The following is a 27963-nucleotide window of genomic DNA, read 5'->3' as shown; positions in this document are numbered from 1 at the left end:
CAAATACTTAAATATTCTATAGTCGTACATCCTCATATGAAATATAGGTGTTCAAGTCGATTATAGCTTCAATAATAAGAAAATTACAGCCATTTATAATTTAAAAAGCAGAAATTTTTGTTGTAAAATATAAAATATTATATTGCCGGATATCCGGCCGGATAGTTTCAATATCCGGTATCCGGCCGGATATTGAAAATGGCCAGATATCCGGCCTCACCGGATATCCGGCCCAACCCTAGTTTTAACCACTGATTGCTTTTTACATAAGCGGTAAAATAATCTTTCGGCCATTGTCCTATCCCTAGTTTTTATAATCTGCTAAAACTGAGAAACTATCAAAGAAATAAAAAAAGTTTGGAAACACAATTTCGCCACAAATTGAAAACTTGATGATTTATGATTTCATGTGGTCATACGATAAACAAGGATGACAACAAAGATAAAAGCGAAGCTTTAAAATAAAAAAACGAACAATACTCTTAGAGTGTCATAAAATTAATTTGTAAACATGAATTTGTCGCAAAATTACGTAAATACAGGATAAAGTAAAGGACATACTTGCATTTTTAGGATTTAATTGTAGAGATGCCTCGCTTATAGTAATGTACCTTGATGTCCTAGGATTCATTATTCCAAAATTCAATAAGCATAGAATAGAATAATTATAGCATAACAAAGTTGTGGAAAAAAAGTTAAATTCAGAATATTTGAAATGAACGTTTGGACTTTCTGGTAACGATTATAGAGTTGCTAAATCGTCCCTAACTGTTATAGGAATCTTCATGCAAAGTTTGAAATCGATAGTACAATTTTAACCTGTCTGAATAAATGAAAAGAGCTAACCGTTACGGACGGACGGACCGACCCTTATTAATAAGAAAAGCTTCGCTTTTAACAAGGAGAATGATGTTCACAAACCGGGCATTAATGATAATATAATATCGTAGGATTCGGTTTTTGGAGGTAGGAGGTACCTTTTTTCCAAAATAGTTAAAGACCCCACCAGAACCTGTAAGAAGATTAACGGCAAAGGAGAACCATATCGGTTCTACGGTTAGCGATAGATCCTTTCCTACAGATAGACAGACACACAGATAGATATCTTGATACCTTTATGTAAGGATAAATAAATGAAATAATATTCTCGATCATACATGTATTTTTATTTACATAAAAAGTTACAAAGATGACTATAAACTAACTACATTATTAATATCATCAAGCTACAATTATTTGACTATATTAAAATATTACAAAAAAGGAGCATTTAAAAGTCAGAACTTTAAGTAGTAAAATCACATTATAAAACTTAAAAAATTTACATTTTTAAAAAAATTCAAAATATATCGCAGGTAAAGAAAATGCTTATTTGTATAAAATATGAATTTTATTCTACAGGGTCATTCAAGAGAAATGATTTTTTTAAAAACTTAATTATGCATAGAAAATAAAACAATTGTGTAAAATCCTTTATATATTTGGAAAACCTATTATGAGACATTTATGTTTCAAATATTTGAAAATGATTATTTCAACAAATTATGTTCTTAAAAACTGGTTTTTCCAAAGGCCATTTTTTCGAAGATTTATTGATTTAAAGGGTGTAAAAAAATGTGAACCTTTTTGAAATTCAAATTGCTTGGCTTGTGTTAATAGTAGAAAAATGTTGCGCATATCGTTGGAATCGTCATAAGCTCTAATTTTTGAAAATATAAGAACCGTTTTTGTGCTTTTTATAGTTTAGGAGCTACGTTGAAAAATTTGAGAAAAAGGTTGAAAAGTTTTAAGAAATTGGAACATTTTACCTCGTAGCTCCTATACCATGCGTAGCACTGGAAAGATTTTCATGTATTAAAAAAATAGAGCTTATGACGATTCCAACGATATGCATAACATTTTTCTACTATTAACACAAGCTGCGCAATTTGAATTTAAAAAAGGTGCACATTTTTTTACAACCTTTAAATCAATAAATCTTCGAAAAATAGGCCTTTGGAAAACCCGGTTTTTAGGACATAATTTGTTGAAATAATCATTTTCAACTTTTTGAAACATAAATGTCTCATAATAGGTTTTCCAAATATATAAAGTATTTTACACAATTGTTTTATTTTCTATGCATAATTAAGTTTTTAAAAAAATCATTTCTCTTGAATGACCCTGTATTAATTCCTTTTCTTAATAAAAAAGCATCATTAAGCTTTTTATTGATAATACCTGTCCAATTAGAGAACAATTTTCTATTTGAAGTTAAATTTACATTCATTTTAAGTCAAAATTAAGTTTTTATCTAACTTAAGAACACCTACGTGAATTTATTTTAGTTGCACTAATGGATATATTATTACTTGGATGTTACACCAGATTTTCATGTTTTTTAATAAAGATACACTCGCAGCTGGCTTAAATAACTATGTCACCTATACACCCACTTTACCCTATCCCCTATCCAGCTACTGCATTAACGAACTGACCTATAAATTCAAGATATATGTTTACTACCTAAATTGACGTCAAATTTTCCCCTGTCAATAATAATACATCCACGTATATTGTATATCCATTGTTGCACAAAATGAAAACAAAAATCCGTCAATAATATTATAAAAATCTGTCAACCCAAAACTAACTCCGAAAATCCAAAAAAGAAGTTTATAAATAAATAATAACCAAAACTCTGTTTTTTTTTTCATTCTACTATATAATACAGTTATGCCAATCTAACAAAATCGTGTTTAAAAAGAAGATTAATAGTTATTTCTCGTATCGTATTATAAACGGCTTTCCGCGGATATAGAATGTACAATTATAAGATTAAAACTAGTTTTTTTTAGCCCCGTGGTGCCGAAGGCACCGGCTAAAAAAACTAGTTTTAATCTTATGATTGTACATTTCTATATTCGTAGAAAACTGGATATAATACGATGCTAGACATGGTTTTTTCGTATGGATGAGAACCGGTTCCTATCCACCAGATTCGAATGAATACGAGAAAGTAATATACAGTAATTTATAAATCTGCTGTAAGCTAATTTATAGCAATTTTTATATTTTTAATGATTGATTATAATTATTGAAGTTACATTATTGCGCTGATAAATACGTATGACTTACGGACATACCGTGGTTTAAAAAAGCTTTGATACTAAAATTTAAAAGTAAGACCAAATTGTGTTTTTTTCTTCAATTTTCTACTTTTTTTGGCAAATTTTCAGCCTTGAATTTCATCAAATTTTAATTCACAAATTTATGTATAATAATAATATAAGACTAACACATATAATATCTAACTATTACAAAAAATGAGCATTTCATAAAATACATTTATATAGAGATCTTAGCATACATGCTTTATAAAAATAATCAAATGTTATTTTGATTTTTTTTTATAAAAACACATTTTTAGGCACAATAATAATTCTCTTTAACTAAATTAAGTCTTTTCAATAGTTATTTATCGTATCGTATTACAGACAGCTTTTCGCGGATATTAAATGTCAAATATATAAAATTTAATCCAGTTTTGTTAACCACGAGGTGTCGAAGGCACGGGCTAATAAAACTGGTTTAAATCTTATGATTTTTATTCTAGTTTTTCGTGAAAAACTGTCTGTAATACGATACTGTACACGAATTTTCAGCATAGCTGAAAACCGGTTCTAATCCTGCGGATAAAAATCGGTTTGGAAGTCATACAGAAAAACACGCGCCTGTTAAAAATAAAAACTAATCAAAAGATGTTTTCAAATTAAATTAAATAAAAAGGAAACCTTAGTTTTATTTTGAATGTTGCTTTTTAATAAATCTTTTCATAAGTTTTGTTAAAATTTTTTTCTAAAATTGCCCATGGAGCACTATAACCTCACTGATCCCAAAAATCTAATCTTTATAGAAAATAAAATTATTCGATTAAAATCGTTGAATACCAATCGCTGTTATTAATGTTGAATTAATTATTGCAAACTTTATAAATTAACTGCAGTTCAATAGGATTAAATTATAGGTTAACAAGAAGACTTATTTTTCATCGCTGAAAGAAAAAATATATATTAGGTGTATCAGAGGCTATTTTTAAATCAAAAAGACACTATACTTGGATGTTGTTGTCAGGAAAACTCGCAGTGGGCTAAAATAACGTTACACCCCCCCCCCCTCCTCCTACTCCCTTTAACCTTTCTCCTCCTCCCTACTGTATGAATGACCAATAAATGAGTTCCATATTAGCAACCTAAATTAACGACATATTTTCTCCTGTCATAATATCCACTTATATTCTACATATATTCTTGTAAATCATACAAGAATGATTGTATTAAACACTGGGGTATTCCTGGACAGGAATATCATTCTCATTTAAACAAAAAACATTTTTTTTTATGCTAAAATGTGGTTTATTTTTGGTTTTTAATTTTCATTTATTTCCCGGCTATGATCATTTATATCCCTGATATCAAGTTTCTTTTAATAATTAATAAAAATTCTAAAATCTTCCAAAAAAAAATTAAAAATTTTCTAAAAATGACTACCTCCGGGAAATAAATGACTACCTCCGGGAAATGAATGAATATTTACATCCACTATTTAAGGGGTTGTTTATATGGGAATGCACATTAAGAGATATAAGTTTTCCGGAATTGTAATGTAGGGAGTAGATTTGAAATCTGCATCAAATTTTAAGGATTTTTTTTTATAAAATTCGTTTTTTGTATAATTCTTTATCTAAAAGCGGAAATACAAATTAAGTTAATTAATTTTGGCATCTGTGATTGGTGGATTTAAAAAATCTGCGCTCTGATTGGATGTCGTACATCATTCAACCAATTAGAGCGCAGGTAGTTTAAAATCCACCTATCCTATTGGTCAAAATTAATTAACTTAAAATGTATTTTCGCTTTTAGATAAAGAATTTTACAAAAAACGAATTTTATAAAAAATCCTTAAAACTTGATGCAGATTTCAAATCTACTCCCTACATTAAAATTCCGGAAAACTTATATCTCTTAATGCACATTCACAACATAATAGGATATATTCATATTTAGGATTTCTCGAATCTTTCTTCAGAGCTTTAACCTTTGAAACCCACTAAATCAACTGCCAGACAAACCGATACAATTTTGTTTAGAATGGCTTTGCAAAAAATAATAAACATACAATATTTTAATGGCATATTTTCAAGAAGGGAACGACAATGAGACATAAATTAATTTACAATATTTTCCCCCAAATAAATGCCAAAGGCAGAATTTTTTAAATTATCGTCCATTGCCCTATGCCCATATTTATTTTTTATTTTTACATTGGCAGTGCAATATTTTCACTACATTAATTAAAAGTAATAATTTGTTTACAATAGGATAAAATTTTGTAATGGAATGTTTTGTACAGTAAATTATTTGATTCTATTTTTGTCTTTTTTTCTACATTATTGCATAATAATCTAATTTCTAATGCAATTTATATTTTGTACATTGTACTCATAAAAGAAATTTTAAGATATTTACAACGAAAAGTAAAATTGTATCACCATTTTTTCTTTGTTTAAACACAGTTTTATTTTAGAGACTTATTTTTCCTCGTTTTTCAAACTGCGGTGAAGGGAATTCCCCCATTGGCCCTGCCACTGCCAGCCCTTCCAGCCCTACTTTGGGGCCGGGAATGACCCCCACCACCATGACCGTTAGCCTTAACCGGGGAAGGTCCAGCACTGCTGGTTGGCCGGCCGCCATTTTGATTTGGCCCCGACGACGACATTCTGCCCGGCATCAATTTTCCCGCGCTTTTTGGCACTCCCAATGGTTCAGGTACATAATTGTTGGCCATTTGCATTTGGCGATTGCCGCCATTATTCAATGGATGATCAGCTATACTTGCAGGATTGAACCTTGTCCCGCCCAAAGATTCAAGACTTGGCTGCTGGGGATGTGTAGCAGCTGCACTGCTGCGTTGGCTGTTACGCAGCTGTTGTTGCTGTGTTCTGGCAGCGGCTGCAGCCCCTTGCAGGCTTGTCCTGCTGCTTTGATTTGTCAGGATAGAATCATCACTTGTGTTATGGAGAGCGGCGTTGACAAACGGCCCGGCGCCGTTGGGCATCTCGCCTGGCCCGACCACGACACCCCTGTGACTGTTCATTGTGGAGGTCATTTGTTGTCCAGTTGGATACTGATACTGGTACTGTTGTTGGCCAGCTTGCATTCCACCATTCATCATTCCATTACCTAAAAAGTAGGGTCATGTAAGAAAACGAAGCAATGGTTTCCGTCGTATTTTCACAGGAGCTTTTGATAGAATTTTAGGTTAGGTAAATGTCAATAAATGCCCCGCAGTGTTAGGAAATTAGACCCGAAGGGTTAGAGCACCCCCAGTAGGGACTAGAAATCAGGAGAAAGGCTACTGTGAAAAATTCAACGAAACCTGCTACTTCGTTTTCTTTCCATGATCCAAATACTATTTAAGGTTATTTTTAAAAAGTAGTTTTGATATAGTTACAAAGGGAAAGTAGCTGAACAAAGTGTCTCAAAAATCAGCCATGTTACGTCATATAAGTGAGGGGGATGAAAAGAAGGAGTGGGATAGGAAATCCCTACCAAAAAGAGATGGATAATATCTCATTTTTATGACATCACAAGGCTGATTTTTGAGACACTTTGTCCAGCTACAAGACAATTAAAAAAAGAAGCTCTTTAAAGTGCCAATAAAAAATGTGGCTACACAATACAAATGACCAAAAGCAGACTAAATTACCAATGGCAGGCCCGTATACATTTTAATATACCAATGGTAGGCTAGTAAGATGCATTATTTCTAGGCACTATAAAAAGCTTCAAATAAAAAGTATTAATAACAATCTTTTAATAGTTGTGATATAAATAAAGTATGCATAAACAATACTAATTAAAAATTTAATTATACCTGTTATAATCAAACCTCCATTCATGTGTACGGGTGTTGTGGCACCAAGGCGTTGACCGCCCATGACCGGAGTCTGAGCACCACTTGCTCCTCGTGGCGTTGCTATACCGTCCCTAAATTCCAGTCAGTTAGAGTTTTGGCCATTTATGTATTAGTAATTTCCTTGAAAAGTCCATAAAATGAGCTAATATCCTATTATTTAAAGTAGTAAGCGTTTTTTGTCTGTCCCGAAGGATCTCGCAAACTTAAATGATATTAAATTGCAAATTATTGAGTTGCTTCAAACAATTTCTACATTAAAGTTATTTCCAAAAAAAAACTTTAGTTGAAAATTTTTAAAAAGAAAAACTAATGTAATTCTGGCTTAAACTAATCCTAATAATTTTGTTTCAACATTTTCTTTTTGCCCTATTTTTGCACTTGTGGTATAGTCCCTAGCTTCAAGGGTTTCAACTTAGAAGGGGAAACAAAAATAAACATGACAACTTTGTATATGAACATTTGAAGCTCTTTACAGTCCCTATAAAAATGACGTCATACAATAAAAATGACCAATGATTGCTAATACACAGTCTATATTACCAATGGCAGGCCAGTATATATTTTAATTCACCAATGCAATGGTAGGCCAGTATGACGTCATTTTTTATAGGCAATATAAAAAGCTTATGAACATATCCAATGGCCAAAACACTTTCCTATGGGCCATATGAGGAGTCGGCGGAAGACTTTTCTGTTGCATAGACGGAGTCATCGGCGGCGGCGCATGTCCCGGCACTGGCGGCGGTATGGGCCGCAATCCAAGCGCCCCCAACGAGTGCACAGATGGAGTGCGGACAAACTCGGACGGCGGCATTGATTCGTTGACCGGCGTGCGCATGGTGCGTCGGGAGAGCGTCGGGGAGAGGTCTTTTGTGTGGTAGGGCATTACTTGTTCATGCATCAGATGGTCAAAATCGGCGGGAAAATTTTTCATGCTTCTATCATCTGCCGCGCTCCCATAGCGATCCTAAAAATTGTATTAATAGTTATTTATCGCATCGTATTATAAACATCTTTACACCGTACACGGATATATAAATGTATTATTATGATATAAAAACCAGTTCTTTGAGCCCCAAGGTGTCCAAGGCACAGAATAACAAAACTGGCATTGGTTTAATGATTTCTATTTTAATATTCGTGCAAAATTAGCTGTAATACGATAGTATACACAATTTTTCACTATGGCTGAGAACGGGTTCTAACCGACTGGTTATTGATCGGTTTCGAAGCGATACTGGAAAAGTTTTTCTTCATATATTGATTTACAGTACAGTCTGTATGCATAGAACAAATATAAATTAATTGAAAATGTTCTTCGCTAAGATAAATAAATAGCAGGTTTTCAAAATCAAAAGACTGACAGTTTTTTTTAAATAGTTTTAAAAGCTGCTGCTACAATCTTTTGATTTTCTTGCAGCTAAACTCAGCGGCTGCCGAGCCCTGATGAATAAATATTCCAATTTCTAGCCTTTAAATTCTGAGTATTTGGTTAAAACTTTAATATTTCTGTATGTTATACGCCTAAAGGTGCAACCATCACTGAATTTAAAGCTAAATAATAAATATTCAGGACAAGGAAGTATATATTCCAGTATGGATTCGATACCAATTAATATCCGTTGGATTAGAACCGGTTCTCGGCCATACTGAAAAATCATGTATAGCATTGTATTACAGACAATTTAACACGAATATTAAAATAAAAATCATTAAACCAACACCACTTTTGTTAACCCAGGCTTTTGACCCCTCAAGGTTAACAACTTAACTGGTTCTAATCTTTTGTTTTTAATTTCAACATCCGCGGAATTCTGTCTATAATACGATGCGATAAATAACTATTATATACCTATCTATCCATAAACTAAAGGGACACTATAAAAACACAAATTATAATATTTTGCATGGATATTTTGTCCGTTTTTAATTTAATCGCATTCGCACCTATTCTAAAAGTAAGGTGGACTAAAATCTACAACTTCATATTTTTTTTGCCAATTTAATGGATGTACAGTATACGTGGATGATATAGCAGGAGAAAAATTGTCGTCAATGTAGGTTGCTATTCCCCCCCCCGCATTTAATGGTCGGGCCGTTTATCCAATAGGAAGGGGTAAAAGGGGAGGGGGTCGTTATTTTAGCCCGCTACAGAGTTCACTATATTTAAGAACATGAAAATCTGGTATCAGATCCAAGTAATCCATTGCAAATTTCCTTAATATAATCTAACAACCTATTTACCTTATTTTTAAACTTGGCATTCCTCCAGAGCAAGCAGGTAACCACTAGTATGGCCAGCATGAACAGACAGGTTGTGGACATGGACCAGAACGCAATCTGGAGGGGAGACTCAGGCTCCCACCAGAATTCTGTTGTTGGCGGGTAGGTTGGTGTTATATAGCCTGAAAGAAAGGATAATTAATAATTAAGATAAGATAAACATGCAGGAAATACATCAAAGAAGATATCTTCTTTGAAATACACCGCTCTAACTGTTCAAAGACTGCCAATAGTAGACCCAATATCTCAACAAACTTGAAGCCTCAATCTTCAATAACAAAAAAGTTATGTGCTTTGCTTATTGAAATAATGTTTTAGGGAGTTGAAAATCTTTTGATTTTTCCAGCGCTCATATAAGAAATTTCAATATTAGATTACATTTGCTAGAAAAAAATTATAATTTCATTTTGAGCAAAAAGTTCGAATGCCAGTAACTGATTACATTTTTAAAATTAAAATCATTCCCTTTTCATAGTGAAAACCTCTCCAAAAAGTTTAGTAAATGTTAAAAAAAATGCGTACAAGTAAGGATACTAATATTTTATTGATTTCATATTGATTTGAACTTAAATTAGGACCGCAGTATCAGAGAGAGAGAGGGGACAATGGGCTTTTTTATTACTATTCCCCAAAGTTTTATTATTACGTTTTTATTCGTTGGCTTATAACTTTGGAGACTTAGCGAATTTTGATTGGTTGAGTGTTTAAACATTTCGACCACTAATTTTAATGTACATAAGGGGTAATTTTGTGTATCATTATTGGAGATGTACATCAATTTATTAGTGATTGTCTTATCCCTTTAGATCCCTGCCGTAGTATGCATACTTTTTTTAATAACCTACCAATAACAGATGGAAGATACTCCGTCCAGAAAGCACACTCCTTCTGTCTATAATTCCATAGGGTGGTAGAATTTTCTGTTGTATTTACTGCCAGGTACTTTTGGATTTCACCTAAATATTAGAGTTTTAGCACTTTAATTACACGACATTGAACTATGGGGCTCTAACTAATCATAATATAGAGTTTAAAATGGCAAAGGGATTAGTTTTTTATTAAAGTGACACACATCCGACATAGAAGAATGAATATAGAATATACATGGATATTTTGACATTAAAAAATTTAGGTTGCTTACATGAACATTACTTATTGGTCAGTTCGTTCATCCAGTAGGATTGATGGGGATGGAAAAGCCAATTTTAATTTTTCAGATTGCATGATAATCTTATGTAAGATCCAGGTAATAATAAATCCATTCATAGAAACAGTTTTAATGTTTACAGTATAACAAATTAAACCCGAAACATTTTTCCACTATCTCTGTGAAAACGATGAATATTCGGTGGATTAGAACCGGTTCTCAGCTATACTGAAAAAAAATCATGTATCGTATCGTATTATATCCAGTTTTCTACGAATATATAAATGTACAGTCATAACATTAAAACCAGTTTTGTTAACCCGTGCCTTCGGTCGGTATCTTGGGTCTAACAAAACTGGTTTAAAACTTACACATTTTTATTTACGCGGAAAGCTGTTTATAATACGATGCAATAAATAATTATTACAGTATGACACAGTGCGAAAAAAACCCGTAACAATGTCTAAGCATTACCTGGTGTAACCATGTCCCAATGAACTCCAAGAATATTTTTGGGGGTTGGATTTCCATACCAGGAAAAGTTTGCCATGGCGTAGATAAAGAACTCAGACATGTTCCTATAAATAATTTATAAATTCATTTATCATTTTTAAAGCGAAGCTTTTACAATTAGGGTCGGTCCGTCTGTCCGTAACGGATAGCTCTTGTCGTTAATTTAGACATGTTAGAATTGTCCTATCGATTTCAAACTTTAGATGATGATTCCCACAAGCACGATTTAGAAAGCGTAGCAACTCTATGATAGTTACCAGAAAGTCAATTTTAAAAATGCTGGTTTTTAACCTTTTAAACTGCAATTTTTTATGTAATATATATTTATCCTATTCGTCTCACTTTTGGAATTCTGATTTCTATTTCCACAAGGTAAAATGTTAAAATTTACACGTTTATATTCTGCTTATTCAGTTCTGACACTCTAAAAGTATAAATGTTCGCTTATCCTACCGTTTAAGAGTTTCGCTTTTAAGGATGTTGTCATCCTTGTTTTAACTTAAAGCATATTTGTATATCATTCTGTAAGGCTAAAATTATTGAAATAATCTTGTTATATCAAACTTGACAGTTTCTTAAATCAACTTGAAGTCAAATAACAGAATAATTTCAAGCAACTTTTTTTTGCCTTGATGTTTAGGATTTCAAAAGCATAAATTGAAAGCAGCTAACAACTGGATGTAGCTGTCAATTTTTAAGAAATAGGATAGCTGCTGCTGTCATTTCCTGAATAAAGAAATCCTCTACCTGTCCCCTTCAGTCCACAAGTTTCTTGAGATTCTGTGTTTGTCTGGGAAGAAAACATCATCCATGAATGGGGCTCCTATACAAAATATATAATTATTAGCAAGATAGATAAATGAACTATTGTAGATTGAGAGAGCAATTTTTTTTACTAGCTCTACACCCCTAGAGGCTTCTAGGGGCACGTAAGAGGGAGGGGGATGTGGCTAATTTCGACACCACCCTCCCAAGAGAAATCACAAAAAATTTAAAAAAAATTTATTCTCGCTTTTGCGTAGAGACTTGAACGCAACATAGACAAATTATTTATCAAATTAGATATTTGAACTAAAAAAAACATTTAAAGTGCCACTAGAAAGTAGCCGCTAGAAAAGAATATAATTTCATAAGCTTTACCTGTTAGAAAGTAATATTCCAAGTTGTGTGTTATTCTTCTCCACCATGGCAATCTATAAATGTAATTTTTATGTCAAATAATATCTATTCTCATTTACAGGCTTTTCATTTACAGCACAGAAAGAAGGGGTCTGGACCCCCCCCCCCCTCCCCTCCAACCTTAAAATTTTCCTTCACATTGCATAGGGAAAATAAAATAACATTGTTCTATTGTTGTTTATATGATGATTTAAAGCAAATTTTGAAACTTTAATTTTATTAAACATTGTATATGAAACAATAAATGTATAAGTATATATCTATTGCATAACCCAGACAACTACCTGTCCCAAGAGGAGGGGACCATTTTCAACTACTAGCAAATTGCTCTTTTGTAGCGACATAATTGTGGTTATATTACATTCAAAAACTCAATTGAAAGTCGGCAAAGAATTCCTACCCCGTGGGTAGAGTTACATACATTTAGCTTGTGTCCCCTCTATTCTTTTACTATGATCATTAAACTCCCCATTCTTAAAAACCCTGCCAATAAAGTCTAGGGGAGAAGACTCTATTATATATAGGAATAGTTATTTCTTTCATCGTATTATTAACCGCTTTCCGCGGATATAGAATGTACAATTATAAGATTAAAACCAGTTTTTTAGCCCCGAGGTGCCGAAGGCACGGGCTAAAGAAACTAGTTTTAATCTTATGATTGTACATTTTTATATTCGTAGAAAGCAGTTTATAATACGATGCTAGATATAGTTTTTTCGTATGGATGAGAACCGGTTCCTATCCACCGGATTCGAATAAATACGAGAATAGATATTTACAATATGGCTTCGAAACCCATTAATATCAGCTGGATTACAATCGGTTCTCAGACATAATGAAAAATCATGTATTACAGACGATTTCCCACTAATATTAAAATGAAAAAATATAAAATTAATACCAGTTTTGTTTGCCGGACATTTGGCCCCTTTAGTCTCACGAAACTTACTTTATTCTTATAATTTTTCATTTTAATAATCGCGGAAGTTGTCTTTAATACGATGCGTTAAAAATTATTCTAGTATAAATTAAAGTTTTAGTAAAAGGTACATATGTTTCACCTCTAAATAATCTTAGCAAAATATATTTAAGGGTTCACACTGTGCTAGTAGAAGGAAAGCTGAAGGAAGCAACTCAAAAAAATTTTTAAGGGTTCACTCTGTGCTAGAAGAAGAAAAGTTAAAGGAAGCAACTAGTAAAGAAAACTACTTTCCAACCCTCTACCATACCCTCCGTGACAGAGGTCTACCTAACCTCTTAGATACACCCATCTAAAACAGTCAAGAAGGTCTCAAGTTAAGAAAGGCTCACCCAAATTTAAGTCCCCTCTCCTCCTGATAATTTGTGCTACACCCTCAGGCTGACACCCACTATACCCCTTAGATGACAATTTAACACCCCTCTTGATTTTGTATCACACCCCCCTACACCCTCCTCTATTTTAGTTTAAGTGGGATGTAAAAATTTTCTGTTTTGCACCTAAAAATGAAGTTGCTACCTCTAGCTTTATATTATACCAGTGTGACTTCTACAGGGAAATAAAGGGATAATACAATGAGCAATAAATTGATGTTCATCCTCACTGATGAATAATGATAGACACATTTACCCTTTCTGTAGATTAAAATAAGCGGGTAAAACGTTTTGACACTCAACTTAATGAACCAACCAATCAAAATTCCCGAAAGTTATCAACCCAAAAATTAAAAACGTTTCTATAAATCTTGGATACTAGTGTAATTAAGAGCCCATTGTTCCTTCCCTTCATGGGCTTCTAAGTAACCTGTTGTAAAATTGTATTAAGTTTCTAATAAAACTTTGTTATAAGTCATCAAAACTTTACACAACAACAAACAAGTTAAAATCAATTTGGATCAGGAAAACAAATTTGTTCAAAAGATTTTTAAAAATCCAGAAAACAAGTAAAAGTAATAAAAAAACGTTTCGTAAGATAAAGAAAAAAAATTTTTCAAACCAGCTACTGTCAATTTTTTTAGAAGGGTATTTTCAACAAAAACTGACATAAATTTTAGACATTTCCTTTTATCATACCCTATCTGAACTTACTATATGATATGATTTATTAGTTGTAAATTACAAAATGATTTTTCAGAGTAAAAGGAAAAAATATTCAATAAATTTCAGTTTTGTTGACCCCGAGGGGTATTAATCCTTTGGCATAAACACACAGCTAAACATCCTGTTAATCAATAATTAATAATACAAAGTAGAATGATGTCTGTCCGTCCGTCTGACGCTTAAGATCTCGGTAACCACTGAACCGATCGGATTCTACTCTTCAGGGAATATACCTACTGGTCCTGTGGTGGTTTTAGGCTATTTTCTTGGGGGGTGGGACACCCCTAACCCCCCCAAAAACAAAAAAAAACATCCCCCATTTTTTTTTTGTAGGATATATCCTTGGTCCTTTTTTTGTGTGTAGAAGATTTCCTTGGTCCTTCTTATTCTTTTTTTTTTTTTTTACAAATTTCACCTCATCTTTTTTTATCATCTCTTGGGGTTTCGCCCCTAGAGGCTAGGGGCGATACCGCTAGTTTTCTATAAAGATTAACCCATATACGATTTTGGGAGCGTAAAGAAACACTCGAAAAAATGTTTTTTTTTGGTCATAATAATTCAATATTTTATGATCATTTATTTGAAAATGTATTTACTTGAAATTAAGAAGTGTCACAATGAGAAATTGTTTATCAAATAGATTATCTATCGTTTATGATGACGTAAAATAATAAATTGTTTAATTTTCAATTAAAAGAAAATAGCGCTACAAAAATCGATGTATATTTACTTGGGAAGTGTTACAAGATTTTTATGTACTCTAATAAAGTTATACTACCAGTTGGTTAAAAAAATACCCTCATCCAAATCCAATAAATGAGGTCCATATTAGCAACCTCAATTGACAAAAATTTTCTCTTGTCAATATATTCAAAATAAATTCAAAGATCCTTTTCTTCTTGTACCTTCTAAAGCAGTCTTAGAAAAAAAGAAAAATGTCAAAAATCTTCAGTATGGTGGAATATGATGTTTCAGACATATTCAATGAATGGTCGCTTTTACTTCACTTAAACCTATTTATTGATAACTTAATATAACACTCCCCCCCCCAAAAAAAGAGAAATAATGTCTAGCCTCTTCTAATACTAAGGGGCCCCATAGCTGCAGGAATCTATCCTTGCGTGGCTCTTATAACCTTTATTAGATCGAACATAACCTAAAATCATATTTTTTTTATGTCCAGAAGCAATATTAAGGAAACCGCCAATGAATGTAATTCTAATATTTATAGATAATTAGATTAATTCTGTTAAAAAACATAATTAAAGATCCATAGATAAGTTTTGTTTGGTGTGATTAATGTCAAAGACACTTCATTCATCTACAGCCCTTTCTTTTCCCTGTTTTTATTCCCAAAACGTATAAAATTTTACCTCAGAGCTTCGACTGTAGTATTTTGTACATACATGTAGGTATCCACACGGTTTTGCACAAGGGTCTTCACTATGGCATCCTACAAATAAAACAAGGATGACATCATACATGTAAGTATCCACAAGGTATTGTACAAGGGTCTTCACTATAGCATCCTGCAAATAAAACAAGGATGACAACATACAGGGTGGGGCAAATAAGACCGGACAAACTTTAAACGGCCATAGCGCCAAAACTACTTGACCAATCAGGACGTTTGACCACACTATAAAAAGCTTAGGTAATGACCTTTTAGCAAAAAAAAATCTTTGGACGTAGATGGACGTGTACAACGAGCTAGCCGCGTATATGTTCAACAAGGCAGATTCCAAATGCGCCGGTGGTTTAATCTGGATTCTCGACTAGGGCCCACTAATTATGACCTCAGCCCATCTGTAGGTGAGGTAGAGTTATTCAAATTGCTGGGGATACTGTTAGATACATAAGTAAGACACTAGAAAAGACTAGAGCTCTCTATCTGAAATGGCTTGGCCGTAGTACTCCAGCAAAGTGAAACGGGGCAGATTTTGAGATGTAAAAAACATCAAAAACCGTGAAAATTTCTCGGTTCTTGACTTTAGGGACCCATATTAAACTTTAAAACTCATTTTAGACTATAGGTTGCGCTGACAACCCTAGCTTAAACTTCATGCCATTTCTAAAAAGGTAAAGAACGTCGTTCTAGCTCAACTGTGGTCTAAATAAGAGCCTCCGTGTATAAGGGTAGCTTGAAAGTTGGGCGAATTTGGATCCTGCGGTTACTCCCGTTCCTAAGGAAATGTGGCCTCCCAGCAGCCCGATCTTAATTCAATGAACTTTTTGGCCTAGGGCTACTTTGAAGCATGCACCAATAGACGTGCCCATACCACAAAAACCTCCCTCATTGCCACTATCAAGGAGAAATACGCCAGCTTGGACAGGTACATTTTGACCTGGACCTGCCGGCGGTTGAGGAGACTGGTAGAGGCTGTAATTAAGGCTGGCGGCGATTTTAAATAATCTAATAGTCATATACCTATTTTGCTTGCCAGTTTTTAAAATTCAATAAAATCTTTAAAATTGACGATTTTATGTTCATTTGTTTAGAAGTTAGAATTTGTCTGGTCTTATTTGCCCCACCCTGTACATGTAAGTATCCACAAGGTTTTGTACAAGGGTCTTCACTATGGCATCCTACAAATAGAACAAGGATGACAACATACATGTAAGTATCCACAAGGTTTTGCACAAGGGTCTTCACTATGGCATCCTACAAATAAAACAAGGATGACAACATACATGTAAGTATCCACAAGGTTTTGTACAAGGGTCTTTACTATGGCATCCTACAAATAAAACAAGGATGACAACATACATGTAAGTATCCACAAGGTTTTGCACAAGGGTCTTCACTATGGCATCCTACAAATAAAACAAGGATGACAACATACATGTAAGTATCCACAAGGTTTTGTACAAGGGTCTTTACTATGGCATCCTACAAATAAAACAAGGATGACAACATACATGTAAGTATCCACAAGGTTTTGCACAAGGGTCTTCACTATGGCATCCTACAAATAAAACAAGGATGACAACATACATGTAAGTATCCACAAGGTTTTGCACAAGGGTCTTCACTATGGCATCCTACAAATAAAACAAGGATGACAACATACATGTAAGTATCCACAAGGTTTTGCACAAGGGTCTTCACTATGGCATCCTACAAATAAAACAATGATGACAACATACATGTAGGTATCCACACGGTTTTGTGCAAGGGTCTTCACTATAGCATCCTACAAATAAAACAAGGATGACAACATACATGTAAGTATCCACAAGGTTTTGTACAAGGGTCTTCACTATAGCATCCTACAAATAAAACAAGGATGACAACATACATGTAAGTATCCACAAGGTTTTGTACAAGGGTCTTTACTATGGCATCCTACAAATAAAACAATGATGACAACATACATGTAAGTAACCACAAGGTTTTGCACAAGGGTCTTCACTATGGCATCCTACAAATAAAACAAGGATGACAACATACATGTAAGTATCCACAAGGTTTTGCACAAGAGTCTTCACTATGGCATCCTACAAATAAAACAAGGATGACAACATACATGTAAGTATCCACAAGGTTTTGCACAAGGGTCTTCACTATAGCATCCTACAAATAAAACAAGGATGACAATATACATGTAAGTATCCTTAAGGTTTTGCACAAGGGTCTTCACTATGGCATCCTACAAATAAAACAAGGATGACAACATACATGTGAGTATCCACACGGTTTTGCACAAGGGTCTTCACTATAGCGTCCTACAAAAAAACTAGGATGACAACATACATGTAAGTATCCACAAGGTTTTGCACAAGGGTCTTCACTATGGCATCTTACAAATAAAACAAGGATGACAACATAAACAAGTGGCGAATCATGGAAATACATATGTATATTTATTCAGACATTAATGTAAAAAAGGGTAGATATTCATCATTTCTAGAATTATGTGAAATATGGAGTAATTATTTTCATACAAATAAAATCTAAATTTAATTCAAATAACATAAAATTTAATTAAATGTTTATTTCCATTTATAGTGCATTTTACCTACATTTACGAGCATAAATACATTTGCAGTTTAACCTTTTATGTTTACAGTTCAACATTCTAAAATTCTTTTAATTTGTGAGTTATTTTAGATGTAAACTTAGAATGTCCCAATTCTAAAGTGTTTGGATGTCTGTCTTTACTGTGTTTGTCTTTCCGTGTGTCCACTAAGATCTAGAAAAAATCTCTGGTGCCCTAACCCTACGGGGCTATTATTACCCAAAATAACCTAACCTAGCCAGACCTAAACTAATAAATAAACAAACTGTAAACTACAGCTCCTCCAATTTTTAAATTTATTAAAAAAACTGAGAGGGTTGTTCTGTGCTCGACTTGGCCCTTTGAGTAAAACCTTTCTCTATTATAAATAGAATCGTTTTCCCAACAACCATTTTCAGCGCTTAAAGACCATTTAATGTACATATAAAGAGACACAAACTTAGATAGATAATTAAAGTAGATAGAAAAAGGGAGTACGAGCTATGTGTAATTCTAGCTAAGGGGTGAGGACCAAGTGCCAACTTTCAATTAGGTCTTTGAATATCAGCCAATAGCGTCAGAAATATTGACACATCCAAGGTGCTACAAAAGAGCAGAAAGCATTTTTATAGCAGACAAAAAGATCACCACCAGGTAGTTGTCTGTAAACCTAAAAGAGATGGAGATAGAATGATAGATAGATACAAGCTGAATTATACCTGCGGGGCTTTGAAGAAATAATCAGACCAGAAATTCACAAATTCCTCCCTGAAAAAAAATATAAAAGTTAGAACAAATTTTTCCGAGTATAGCGCAACTAGGTAATCTTTTCTGTGGTTTTTTTTTACAGAGATTGACGGAGGCAGACATTGGATTTAAATTACACTAATACCCAATGTCTTATAATCATTTTATCATATTCGTTGCCTTAAAAATTAGAATTGAATTTGATTGGTTGGTTTCAAAATAGTAGAGTCCAAACTTTTCAACCAATAATTTTATTTTTAATCTATAGAAAGTGTAACAAAACTGGTATTTATGATCTTTATTTTATTATTCGTAAAAAATTGTCTATAATCAATGCTTTACATGATTTTTAATTATGGCTGAGAACCAATTCTAACACAGCAATATTAATCCGTTTTGAGGCCATACTGGAATAGTTATTTCTCGCATCGTATTATAAACGGCTTTCCGCGGATATAGAATGTACAATTATAAGATTAAAACTAGTTTTTTTAGCCGGTGCCTTCGGCACCACGGGGCTAAAAAAACTGGATATAATACGATGCTAGACATAGTTTTTTCGTATTCATGAGAACCGGTTCCTATCCACCGGATTCTAATGAATACGAGAATAATGTTTATTTACTTTTTCTTTTCAAATATTCATTATTTGCATATATCCAGCTTGTTTAGTACATTTGTTTTATTAATTAATTTTTAATTAATTTATCTATTTTTAATTCAAATGGATACATTATTACTTGGATCTTACACCAGATTTTCATGTTCTATAATAAAGTGAACTCTGTAGCGGGCTAAAATAACAGTATCCACCATCCCCCCCTTTTTTCCCTATTCCCCCCCCCCCCCTACTGGATAAACGGCTCTACTAATAAATGCGGGGGGAAATTGCAACCTAAATTTACGACAATTATATCCTGTTATATCATCCACGTATATTCTACATCCATTTTTCAGTCCTATTCTCTAAAAACACGTCAATTTGTATTTGCTCTTTATAAAATCTGTTTATGACACTTTGATTTGCAAAAAGACTAAAATATCCGTGAAAAGAAGAGCTTTTTATGTTTCTTATCATTAATAACTTTTTTATCAACAAGGATATTTTTGCCCATAAGTACTATAGTAGCATAGACATATTTCAACAAGTAAAGCAGAACATACCAAAACAGGATATTGGCGTACTCTGCTTAAAATGATCCAAAAAATTAAACTGTATTTAACAAAAATATTATAGTAAATTCTTACACAGTTATTAGTATGAACTAGTAAATCTTGTATATATATATGATTGACTAAAAAAAACTCTTTGTGTGTGTATTCTCATGGCGTTTGCTTGCATACTAATCCCCGAAGTTTTATAATAACATTTTCTTATTCTTTGGCTTAACAATTTTGGGGACTGATCATGAATATCTATGAGTGAGAGAAAGAAAGAGAGAGAGAGAGAGAGAGAGAGAGAGAGAGAGAGAGAGAGAGAGAGAGAGAGAGAGAGAGAGAGAGAGAGAGAGAGATAGAAAGAAATAAAGAAATACGATGACAATCAACAATCAAGTCAATCAACAACCCTTTCTTTTTCCTTCATTACAAAAGGAACATTACTTAATATTGTATAGTGAAAATGATTCATAGACCATTGTCCTACCCCTGCATCTATAGTAGTGTTGTTTAATTATTTGAATGTCATTACCAAAAATTAATAATTACATATTCCTACAAATAGCAATAGTGTACTATACTTAAGTGTGTTCAGTTAGATATTTTTAACAGTCGGATCGTTTTATTGAGAAGGTTTTAGAATATTTTACTGGTGATTGTAATTATTCCAAAATTCAGATTATAGATTTTTTTTGGTCAAAATAGTTAAAAAAAAGTATGCTATAATTAGAAGAAGGGCGTCGTAGCTCAGAAGTAACGCGCTGAGTTACGGTGAGAGTTCAAGTTCAAGTCCCCATGTGGCAGCTCGAATTCTCAGTTGAACATATTCACACAACTTCCCCTGGTTGTGTAAGAAGGGAGATTATTATGTGGTTTGGATACTTAATAGTCACGTACATAATATCTGTACAACCCTTATCCCAAGCTCCTCTGCGGAGAGCGTCATTCATTACGGTGACTTAATTTGGGACACCTGCCATACTCGGCGAGGGTGAGGTAATAAAGAGTAGGACCCTTGAGACAGCGGGTCAAGGCATAATGTACTTGGGCGTGGAGATTGATAGCCCCAGTGGCTATACAAAAGTGTCTCGTCCTTCTCCATGACTACTTAGGTCCAAACACTAAGAAACTATGGCTACACACACACACACCCACCCACACACACACACACACACATGCTATAATTAGACGCATGGAATTTCTGGTAATGTATATATAATGTATTGCTACGCTTCCTAACTGTACTAACTGTAACTAAATCGTACCTAACTGTTATAGGAATCAGCATGCAAATTTTGATATGAATAGGTCAATTCTAACATGTCTAAATTAAGGAGAGGAGCTAACAGTTACAGAAAGACCCACCCTAAAAATAGAAAAGCAATAAAGTAGGAGCAATCCAACATTGAAAATCATGACGGTGGAATTAACTTACATCTCTTTATTCACAGGGATCTAAAGGGATAAGACAAAGGTTGATAAATTGATGTATTACATCGCTAATGATGATTCACAAAATTAATCCTTTTATAGAAGATTACAATTAAACGTTTGCACATTAAACTTATTGAACCAACAAATCAAAATTTACTAAACGTCCCCGAAGTTGTTGGGCCAGCGAATAAGAAAACGTTATTATAAATTTTTGATAACAGCCCAATGTCCTTTCCCACCCTGCTTTATTCTTTTCAGCAATTACCAGCTACCAAAGACAGCCTTTTATATAAAGAGCACGGGAGAAAATAGATTGATAAATTATCATAAATTGTCCTATCCCTATGGAAAATTGTTAGTAATTAATTAAACGAGTCTATTCTAATTGAATACGACCCTGAAAGGTGTGTTTGGGAAACAGCTGACAGTGTATGATTATCTTTGAAAGCAAAAACAGCAATAAAAACCTGTGAAAAGAGTAAATTGTATATTTTGATTTTAGTAGGCATACATTACAATATCGACATGCTTTAACAAAAGCTAATTTGATCATATCGTCATCGTCGTCGACATAATGTCTATGTTCGAACCGACAGACAATTGTTTTTGAAATATCTCCCCTTCAACTAACAAATAACACAAATTTTAACAGTGATCAGTTACAGAGGTCTTTGTATACAGACACAATTCATAGTATATTCATTAAATAGATGAATAAAATTCAATTGGGCTAAAATTTATACTAAATCATAAATTATCAACGCATTAAAACAAATTACAGGCCATAAGCTGAAAGCATTTATTGTTGGTTTATGTGAACACTGAGTGTAGTTGAGATGTAAAGTGTTGGGAAAATGAACATCTGCATTTCTGTTTTAAGCCTATATTTAACTATCTCCTCGACAATATCCATATTTTTCAACGGCGGAGCATCCATAACCCCAAACACCCCCCCCCCCCCCCATTTCTCTAAATTCTCTTAATTAATATAATCGGTTACAGACCCTTGCGTGGCAACGCTCCTAAAGGGGCGATTATTCGTATTTTTCACATTAGCTTTTCTCCTTTTTCTAGCCCCTGTGGGGGGCTCTAACCCTCAAGGCCAATTGCCTAACCCCGCGGGACAATCACCTAACCCAATATAACCTAACCTAACCTAAAATAACCTTTTAAAAGCCATTTTAAAAATACGACGAATCGCCTCTTAAGGATAGCTCAGGCTATATAAATTAAGGGTTAAAATGAAGAAAGGATAATGACCCTATATAAAAGATCTCGTGAACTGATGTTTTAATCCTTCTATAATGGTCAGGGAATCTTATATTGCTCCAGTGTGCAGGGGTTAGGCTTGTTTTAGAGTGTTTCATTCTCCCTAAAGATTGGAGGTACCGAGAAGATAATAATCACACTCTATAGCAAGGTCTCTTAAGCAAGACATAAAAATGTTATCTAAATTGGATCATTATTTAGGTCTATAATAGCAAAACAAAAAAATAAGGAGGTGGGGGGGGGGGGGGGGGGTTTATAGTATTGTAAATTTCTGTTTAATAGTAATTCTTCCAACTATTCATTTAATTGAATTAAAATTTACATACCCGAACATACTTTTTATATGCAGAAAAAAACCTTTTTTTGTCGTCATATCCGTCTTATAAATTATAATTAAAAATATATAAAACTAATATTAATGTTCAATTTATTTAATGTTTGTTTGGCTTAAGAAAAGTGTTTGTTTTCAAAGTCGCAACAATTGATATATTATTATTATTTGGATGTTGCACCAGATTTATCTGTACTCTGATAAAGTAATACTTGCAGCTGGCTAAATTATATTACCCCCTTTATACCCCCCCCCCATATTAGCAAGCTAAATTGACCTTCGACATCTTGGGGCTAACAATACTACTTTTAATCTTATAATTTTGCCTTTCAATATCCGCGGAAAGCTGTCTTTGATATAATACGATAAATAACTATTTCTTACCTGATGTGACTTCTATTATTTGGATCTGGATAGTAGGTGTACATATACTTGACAGCGTTGAAAATTCCTAATCATTTACATTTTCAAAACATTATCATTTTACATTTTATATTAATGATAAATGGAGACATTTTTTTCAGTAAAGTTGGGTGCAAGCTTCCATCAAATGCGCGTATAAGGTCAAACTGTTCCTAATTATGCGTTTGATCAAAATTAAGTTTGACCTAATAAGAGCATTTGACTACATCCAACTTTACGGAATTATGCAAAAAATGGCGATGCTGTACGTATTGGTGCAAAAAATGTGGACAAATTTCAAAATGTTTTGGCGTGTGACGTCATACCCCCAGCTCTTTTCTAGGGGGTTTCATTCCTCCTTCCCTTTTCTTTCCCCTCACTTGTGACGTAAATAAACAGCCCCGTCAAATCAATTTAAATATTGTTCCCATTTTTTGCACCAATACGTACAGCATCAAAAATGGCCCTCTTTATTAAAGGACAAAAAAATCCATAAGTAGCGAAGCACAGAATTTTTCATGATTCATCAAAAGAAAAAGTAAGAGAGAGAATATGTGATTATCAAATAATTGAGAATCACGAAATCCTAATAGAATAAATATGTGTTTTTTTCCAGCATGATCGTTTGACTGACGAGAAAGTAAGTAAGGTGTATCCTAAGAATGAATTAGCAGTGTATCTCATCTTCCCCAGAGATGAGTTTTTGAAAGATGAATGCCGCATTTTTTTTTAATTCGCGAAATTTCAACAGAGTTTACAACTATTTATTCAATTATTTCGCTTTTGTTGGTACGGCCTTCATAGAAGAAAAACAAATTATCTCTAATCCATTTTTGCTGCATATTTATTAATGCACCTTTTTAGAGCGGTATTAGACATTCTACAAATGTTTAAAATAATAATTTTAAAATTTGAATTCTTAAGTTGTATACTCTGTTGAAATCCTATCGTCTTCGTTCAATCAATCAATTTCGAAAAAATGTCGAAAAAACGCGGCATTCATCTTTCAAAAACCCATCTCAGAGCATTACAAACAGACAGGTAGTAGCTGTATTTAGTGCAAAAGGAAAATGGGGATAGATGTCACCACTTTTGGCCTACCCATTCTATTGACGTCATAGCGGAGGGAAAGATAGAGGGAAGGGGGAAAACCCTAAAAAAAAATAGGTACGCCAAAAGCAGTGAAATCTATCCCGGGGGATCTATTCACAGCTACCAGATAGATTTACAGTAAATTATAGAGTAAAATAAGTATATCAATTATTATAGTATTTAACAAGCTAATGAAATTAAACTAAGAAAGAGATAGTGAGCAAGAAAGAAAAAATCTCATTTCCATTATGGCTTCGAAACCGATTGATATCTGTTGGATTTAAACCAGTAATGAATAATCATGTATAGCATTGTATTACAGACAATTTTCAATGAATCCTATATTTTCTTAAATATAAGAGGAAATCTTTCTTTAATTCGATGCGATAAGTAACTATAAAACATTCGGTCAGACGCACGGACAGTTCTGAATTATAGAGTAGCTGCGCTCATAGAAAAACAATTGTTTTGAAAAAGTTCCTTCAGGGTTGAGAGTATAATTGTACTGATTAATATGATCTCGAACCATAACATCAAAAAAGTCCCAGCCAATCTGAAAAAAATTTAATACATAATTGTAATAGATATACAATTACTTGGATATTGTACCAGATTTCATTGTACTCCATTATACTTGTAACTAGCGGATTCGCCCCTAGCCTCTAGGGTGATTTGCCCCAAGAGGTTTGATCAAACCAATTTTACGCATTTTAGATATAACAGAAATTTTTTTTTTAAATTTCTTTTGGGGGGTAATTTTTTTTTGTTTTTTTGGGGGGTGGGGGTAGTCGACCCCACTATTTTAATTTTAGTTTTAAAAAGAAATTTTTTGGTTTTTTTTTTTCATTTTTTGGGGGGTTGGGGTGTCCCAACCCCAAGAAAATAGTTATAAACCTTCCCGGGAACTATAAGAAGCTACCCTGTTAAGGAGAACCCGATCGGTTCAGCGGTTAGCGAGATCCTTCGCTACAAACAAACAGACAAACAGACAAACAAACAGACAAACAAACAGACAGACAGACATCGTTCTACTTTGTATTATAGATAATGAAATGATAATATTTCGTAGATCTAAATTAGTAGCAGTAGACATATTTTTCAAATTTTATAAAATATTCTTACGAGTGGTATTCTTTGTATTTATTATTGCAAACAACTAACCTTTCCATTACAAGACCTTTATATGATCTTCTTAACATTAAAGTAAAAGAACAGAGGGGGCATACGCTATGTCAACTCTTCCCGCAGGATGGGGGGGGGGGGGGCTGTCCTAATTTGAACACAGTAATAGTGTCTGACTGATTATGACGTAACAAAAAAAAATTAGCCAATGAGAGGCCACTATAAATTTTACCATTGGTCAATAACGGCCTCTCATTGGCTAATTTTTTTTGTTACGTCATAATCAGTCAGACACTATTACTGTGTTCTCCTAATTTTGTATTGGGTCTTTGAAATCAGCTTAAAGCGTCGGAAATATAAACACAACTGAGTCCCTACAAAAAACCAGAAAGCAATTTGCGAAAGGGTCTCCACCACTTGGGCCAGGTAGATGTCTGGATTATAATATACATCAGAGCTGGATCTTTGAATCATTTTAGTGGTGAGCCAGATCGGAGTGAGCCAAGTTTCCACCAATGAGAGCACAGCATTTTATGAAATGCCGCGCTGTGATTGGCTGAAATTCGGCTCACCCCGATCTGGCTCACCACTAAAATTATTTAAAGATCCAGCTCTGTACTTTATACTTTTATTGTCCTCAAAAATGAAATACCTCATAGTCTGGAGCTAGGGTTTTGTTTTGATAGAGCATGTAACTTGCATCATCTTTAGCTACACCTAAACAACAGGATTAGTTCTCAAAAATACAAATGCCTTTAACAAGCTTACAGCAGGGATGTAAAGTGATAAGACAATGGATGAAAATTCATATTTCCAAAAATTAGAGTTTATGATTATTCTAACGGTATGCATAACATTTTTCATAATTTACGTATTTTTGCACACCCTTTAAATTGGCCATATTCCATAAATCTGATAAAAAATACTTTTTATAATTTAAAGGTAAATTTATCATACAATGTTCTAGCTCTGTATCCCTATACAAATGCTACCTGTCAAATATTGAAATTCCGGATGATATTCTTGATTCTCATACATAACATTGACAAGCTCGGGTAGAGCTATAAAGTCGTCTTTGTGCCACTCTATGTGATGGGTATCCTTAAAGTAATTATGTTCATTAGTTTAGCACGAATGCCGCGTTTAGTTTTGCAGCAATAACATGTAAATAAGTGCTATAAAGTCGTCTTTATGCCATGCCACGTGATGAGTATCCTTAAAATAAATATGTCCATAAGTTCAGCACGAATGCTGCGTTTAGTTTTGCAGTAATAGCAAAGCATCTATGGTTATAAGTCGTCTTTGTGTCACTCTATCACTATCTATCACTATCTGTCTGTCTGTCTGTCTGTCTGTCTGTCTGTCTTTCTGTCTTTCTGTCTGTCTGTCTATCTGTCTGTCTGTCTGTCTGTCTGTCTGTCTGTCTGTCTGTCTGTCTGTCTGTCTGTCTGTCTGTCTGTCTGTCTGTCTGTCTGTCTGTCTGTCTGTCTGTCTGTCTGTCTGTCTGTCTGTCTGTCGCTGTCTGTCTATCTATCTATGAATGAATACCTCAGGTACAGAAATATTTTTCTGAACGACAGGAGCCCAAGGCCAGGTTCCAATTTCAGGTTTAAACTCCAATGCTGCCAGCTCATTCCATTCCCTGATTTATGAAATATTTAAGTAAATTATTCTTACATAGAATATTCTGTCTGACTATAAATATTTAAGTATAGATATTCCAAGACCCAATGAAAAGTCGGCACAGGGTCCACGGGATGGGGACATACAGTTATTTAAACCTTTACCCCTCTATTCGTTTACTTTATTTGTTTGTTTATCAGTAAATTAAAATCTTGTTAACCGCTTGACTTATTGGGTTTTCTTAACATTAAGGATGGAAAGGGTTAGGTTGGAAGGTGGTTTCATCCATCAAAGAGAAATCAAGGAAAATCTCAATATCTACATATCTATAAACCTGTTTATAATACAGTCAACCAATTTCAAGCTGGCCTTAGTAGTACAACCATTCTTCTTTTTATATAGCAAACTATCTTTTTAAAAGCGAAGCTTTTCTATAATTAGGGTCGGTCCGTCCGTCCGTACGTCCGTCACAAACGGATAGCTTTTTCCCGTTAATTTAGGCATGTTAGAATTGTCCTATCGATTTCAAACTTTGCATGGCGATTCCTTTAGTAGTTAGGTACAATTTAAAAAGATTAGCAACACTATAATCATTACAAGAATGTCCGTACTTCCATTTTAAACATATT

The 27963-nt window shown here is 33.7% G+C and overlaps 1 protein-coding gene across 1 annotated transcript in view; it reads right to left on the bottom strand.

Annotated features, from left to right (window-relative positions):
* Positions 1-5317: 5317 nt before the first annotated feature.
* The window catches only part of Gli (carboxyl ester lipase-like protein Gli), a gene marked incomplete at its 5' end in the record, with an annotated part of 63810 nt that continues 41164 nt past the window's right edge, over positions 5318-27963 (bottom strand). The window contains 15 exons of the mRNA XM_080178377.1: positions 5318-6221; positions 6916-7031; positions 7617-7924; positions 9202-9362; positions 10086-10196; positions 10862-10965; positions 11648-11723; positions 12041-12093; positions 15532-15611; positions 18876-18924; positions 23480-23548; positions 25072-25142; positions 26364-26428; positions 26704-26812; positions 27260-27353. Of these exons, the coding sequence (XP_080034503.1) occupies positions 5587-6221; positions 6916-7031; positions 7617-7924; positions 9202-9362; positions 10086-10196; positions 10862-10965; positions 11648-11723; positions 12041-12093; positions 15532-15611; positions 18876-18924; positions 23480-23548; positions 25072-25142; positions 26364-26428; positions 26704-26812; positions 27260-27353 (2101 nt within the window). The remainder of the gene's footprint in view (positions 6222-6915; positions 7032-7616; positions 7925-9201; positions 9363-10085; positions 10197-10861; positions 10966-11647; positions 11724-12040; positions 12094-15531; positions 15612-18875; positions 18925-23479; positions 23549-25071; positions 25143-26363; positions 26429-26703; positions 26813-27259; positions 27354-27963) is intronic.

The sequence above is a fragment of the Acartia tonsa genome, chromosome 12 (genome assembly GCF_053477335.1).
Source record: "Acartia tonsa isolate MP-2025a chromosome 12, ASM5347733v1, whole genome shotgun sequence".
Taxonomy (NCBI): Eukaryota; Metazoa; Arthropoda; class Copepoda; order Calanoida; family Acartiidae; genus Acartia; species Acartia tonsa.
This window is presented reverse-complemented; position numbering and strand designations above follow the sequence as displayed.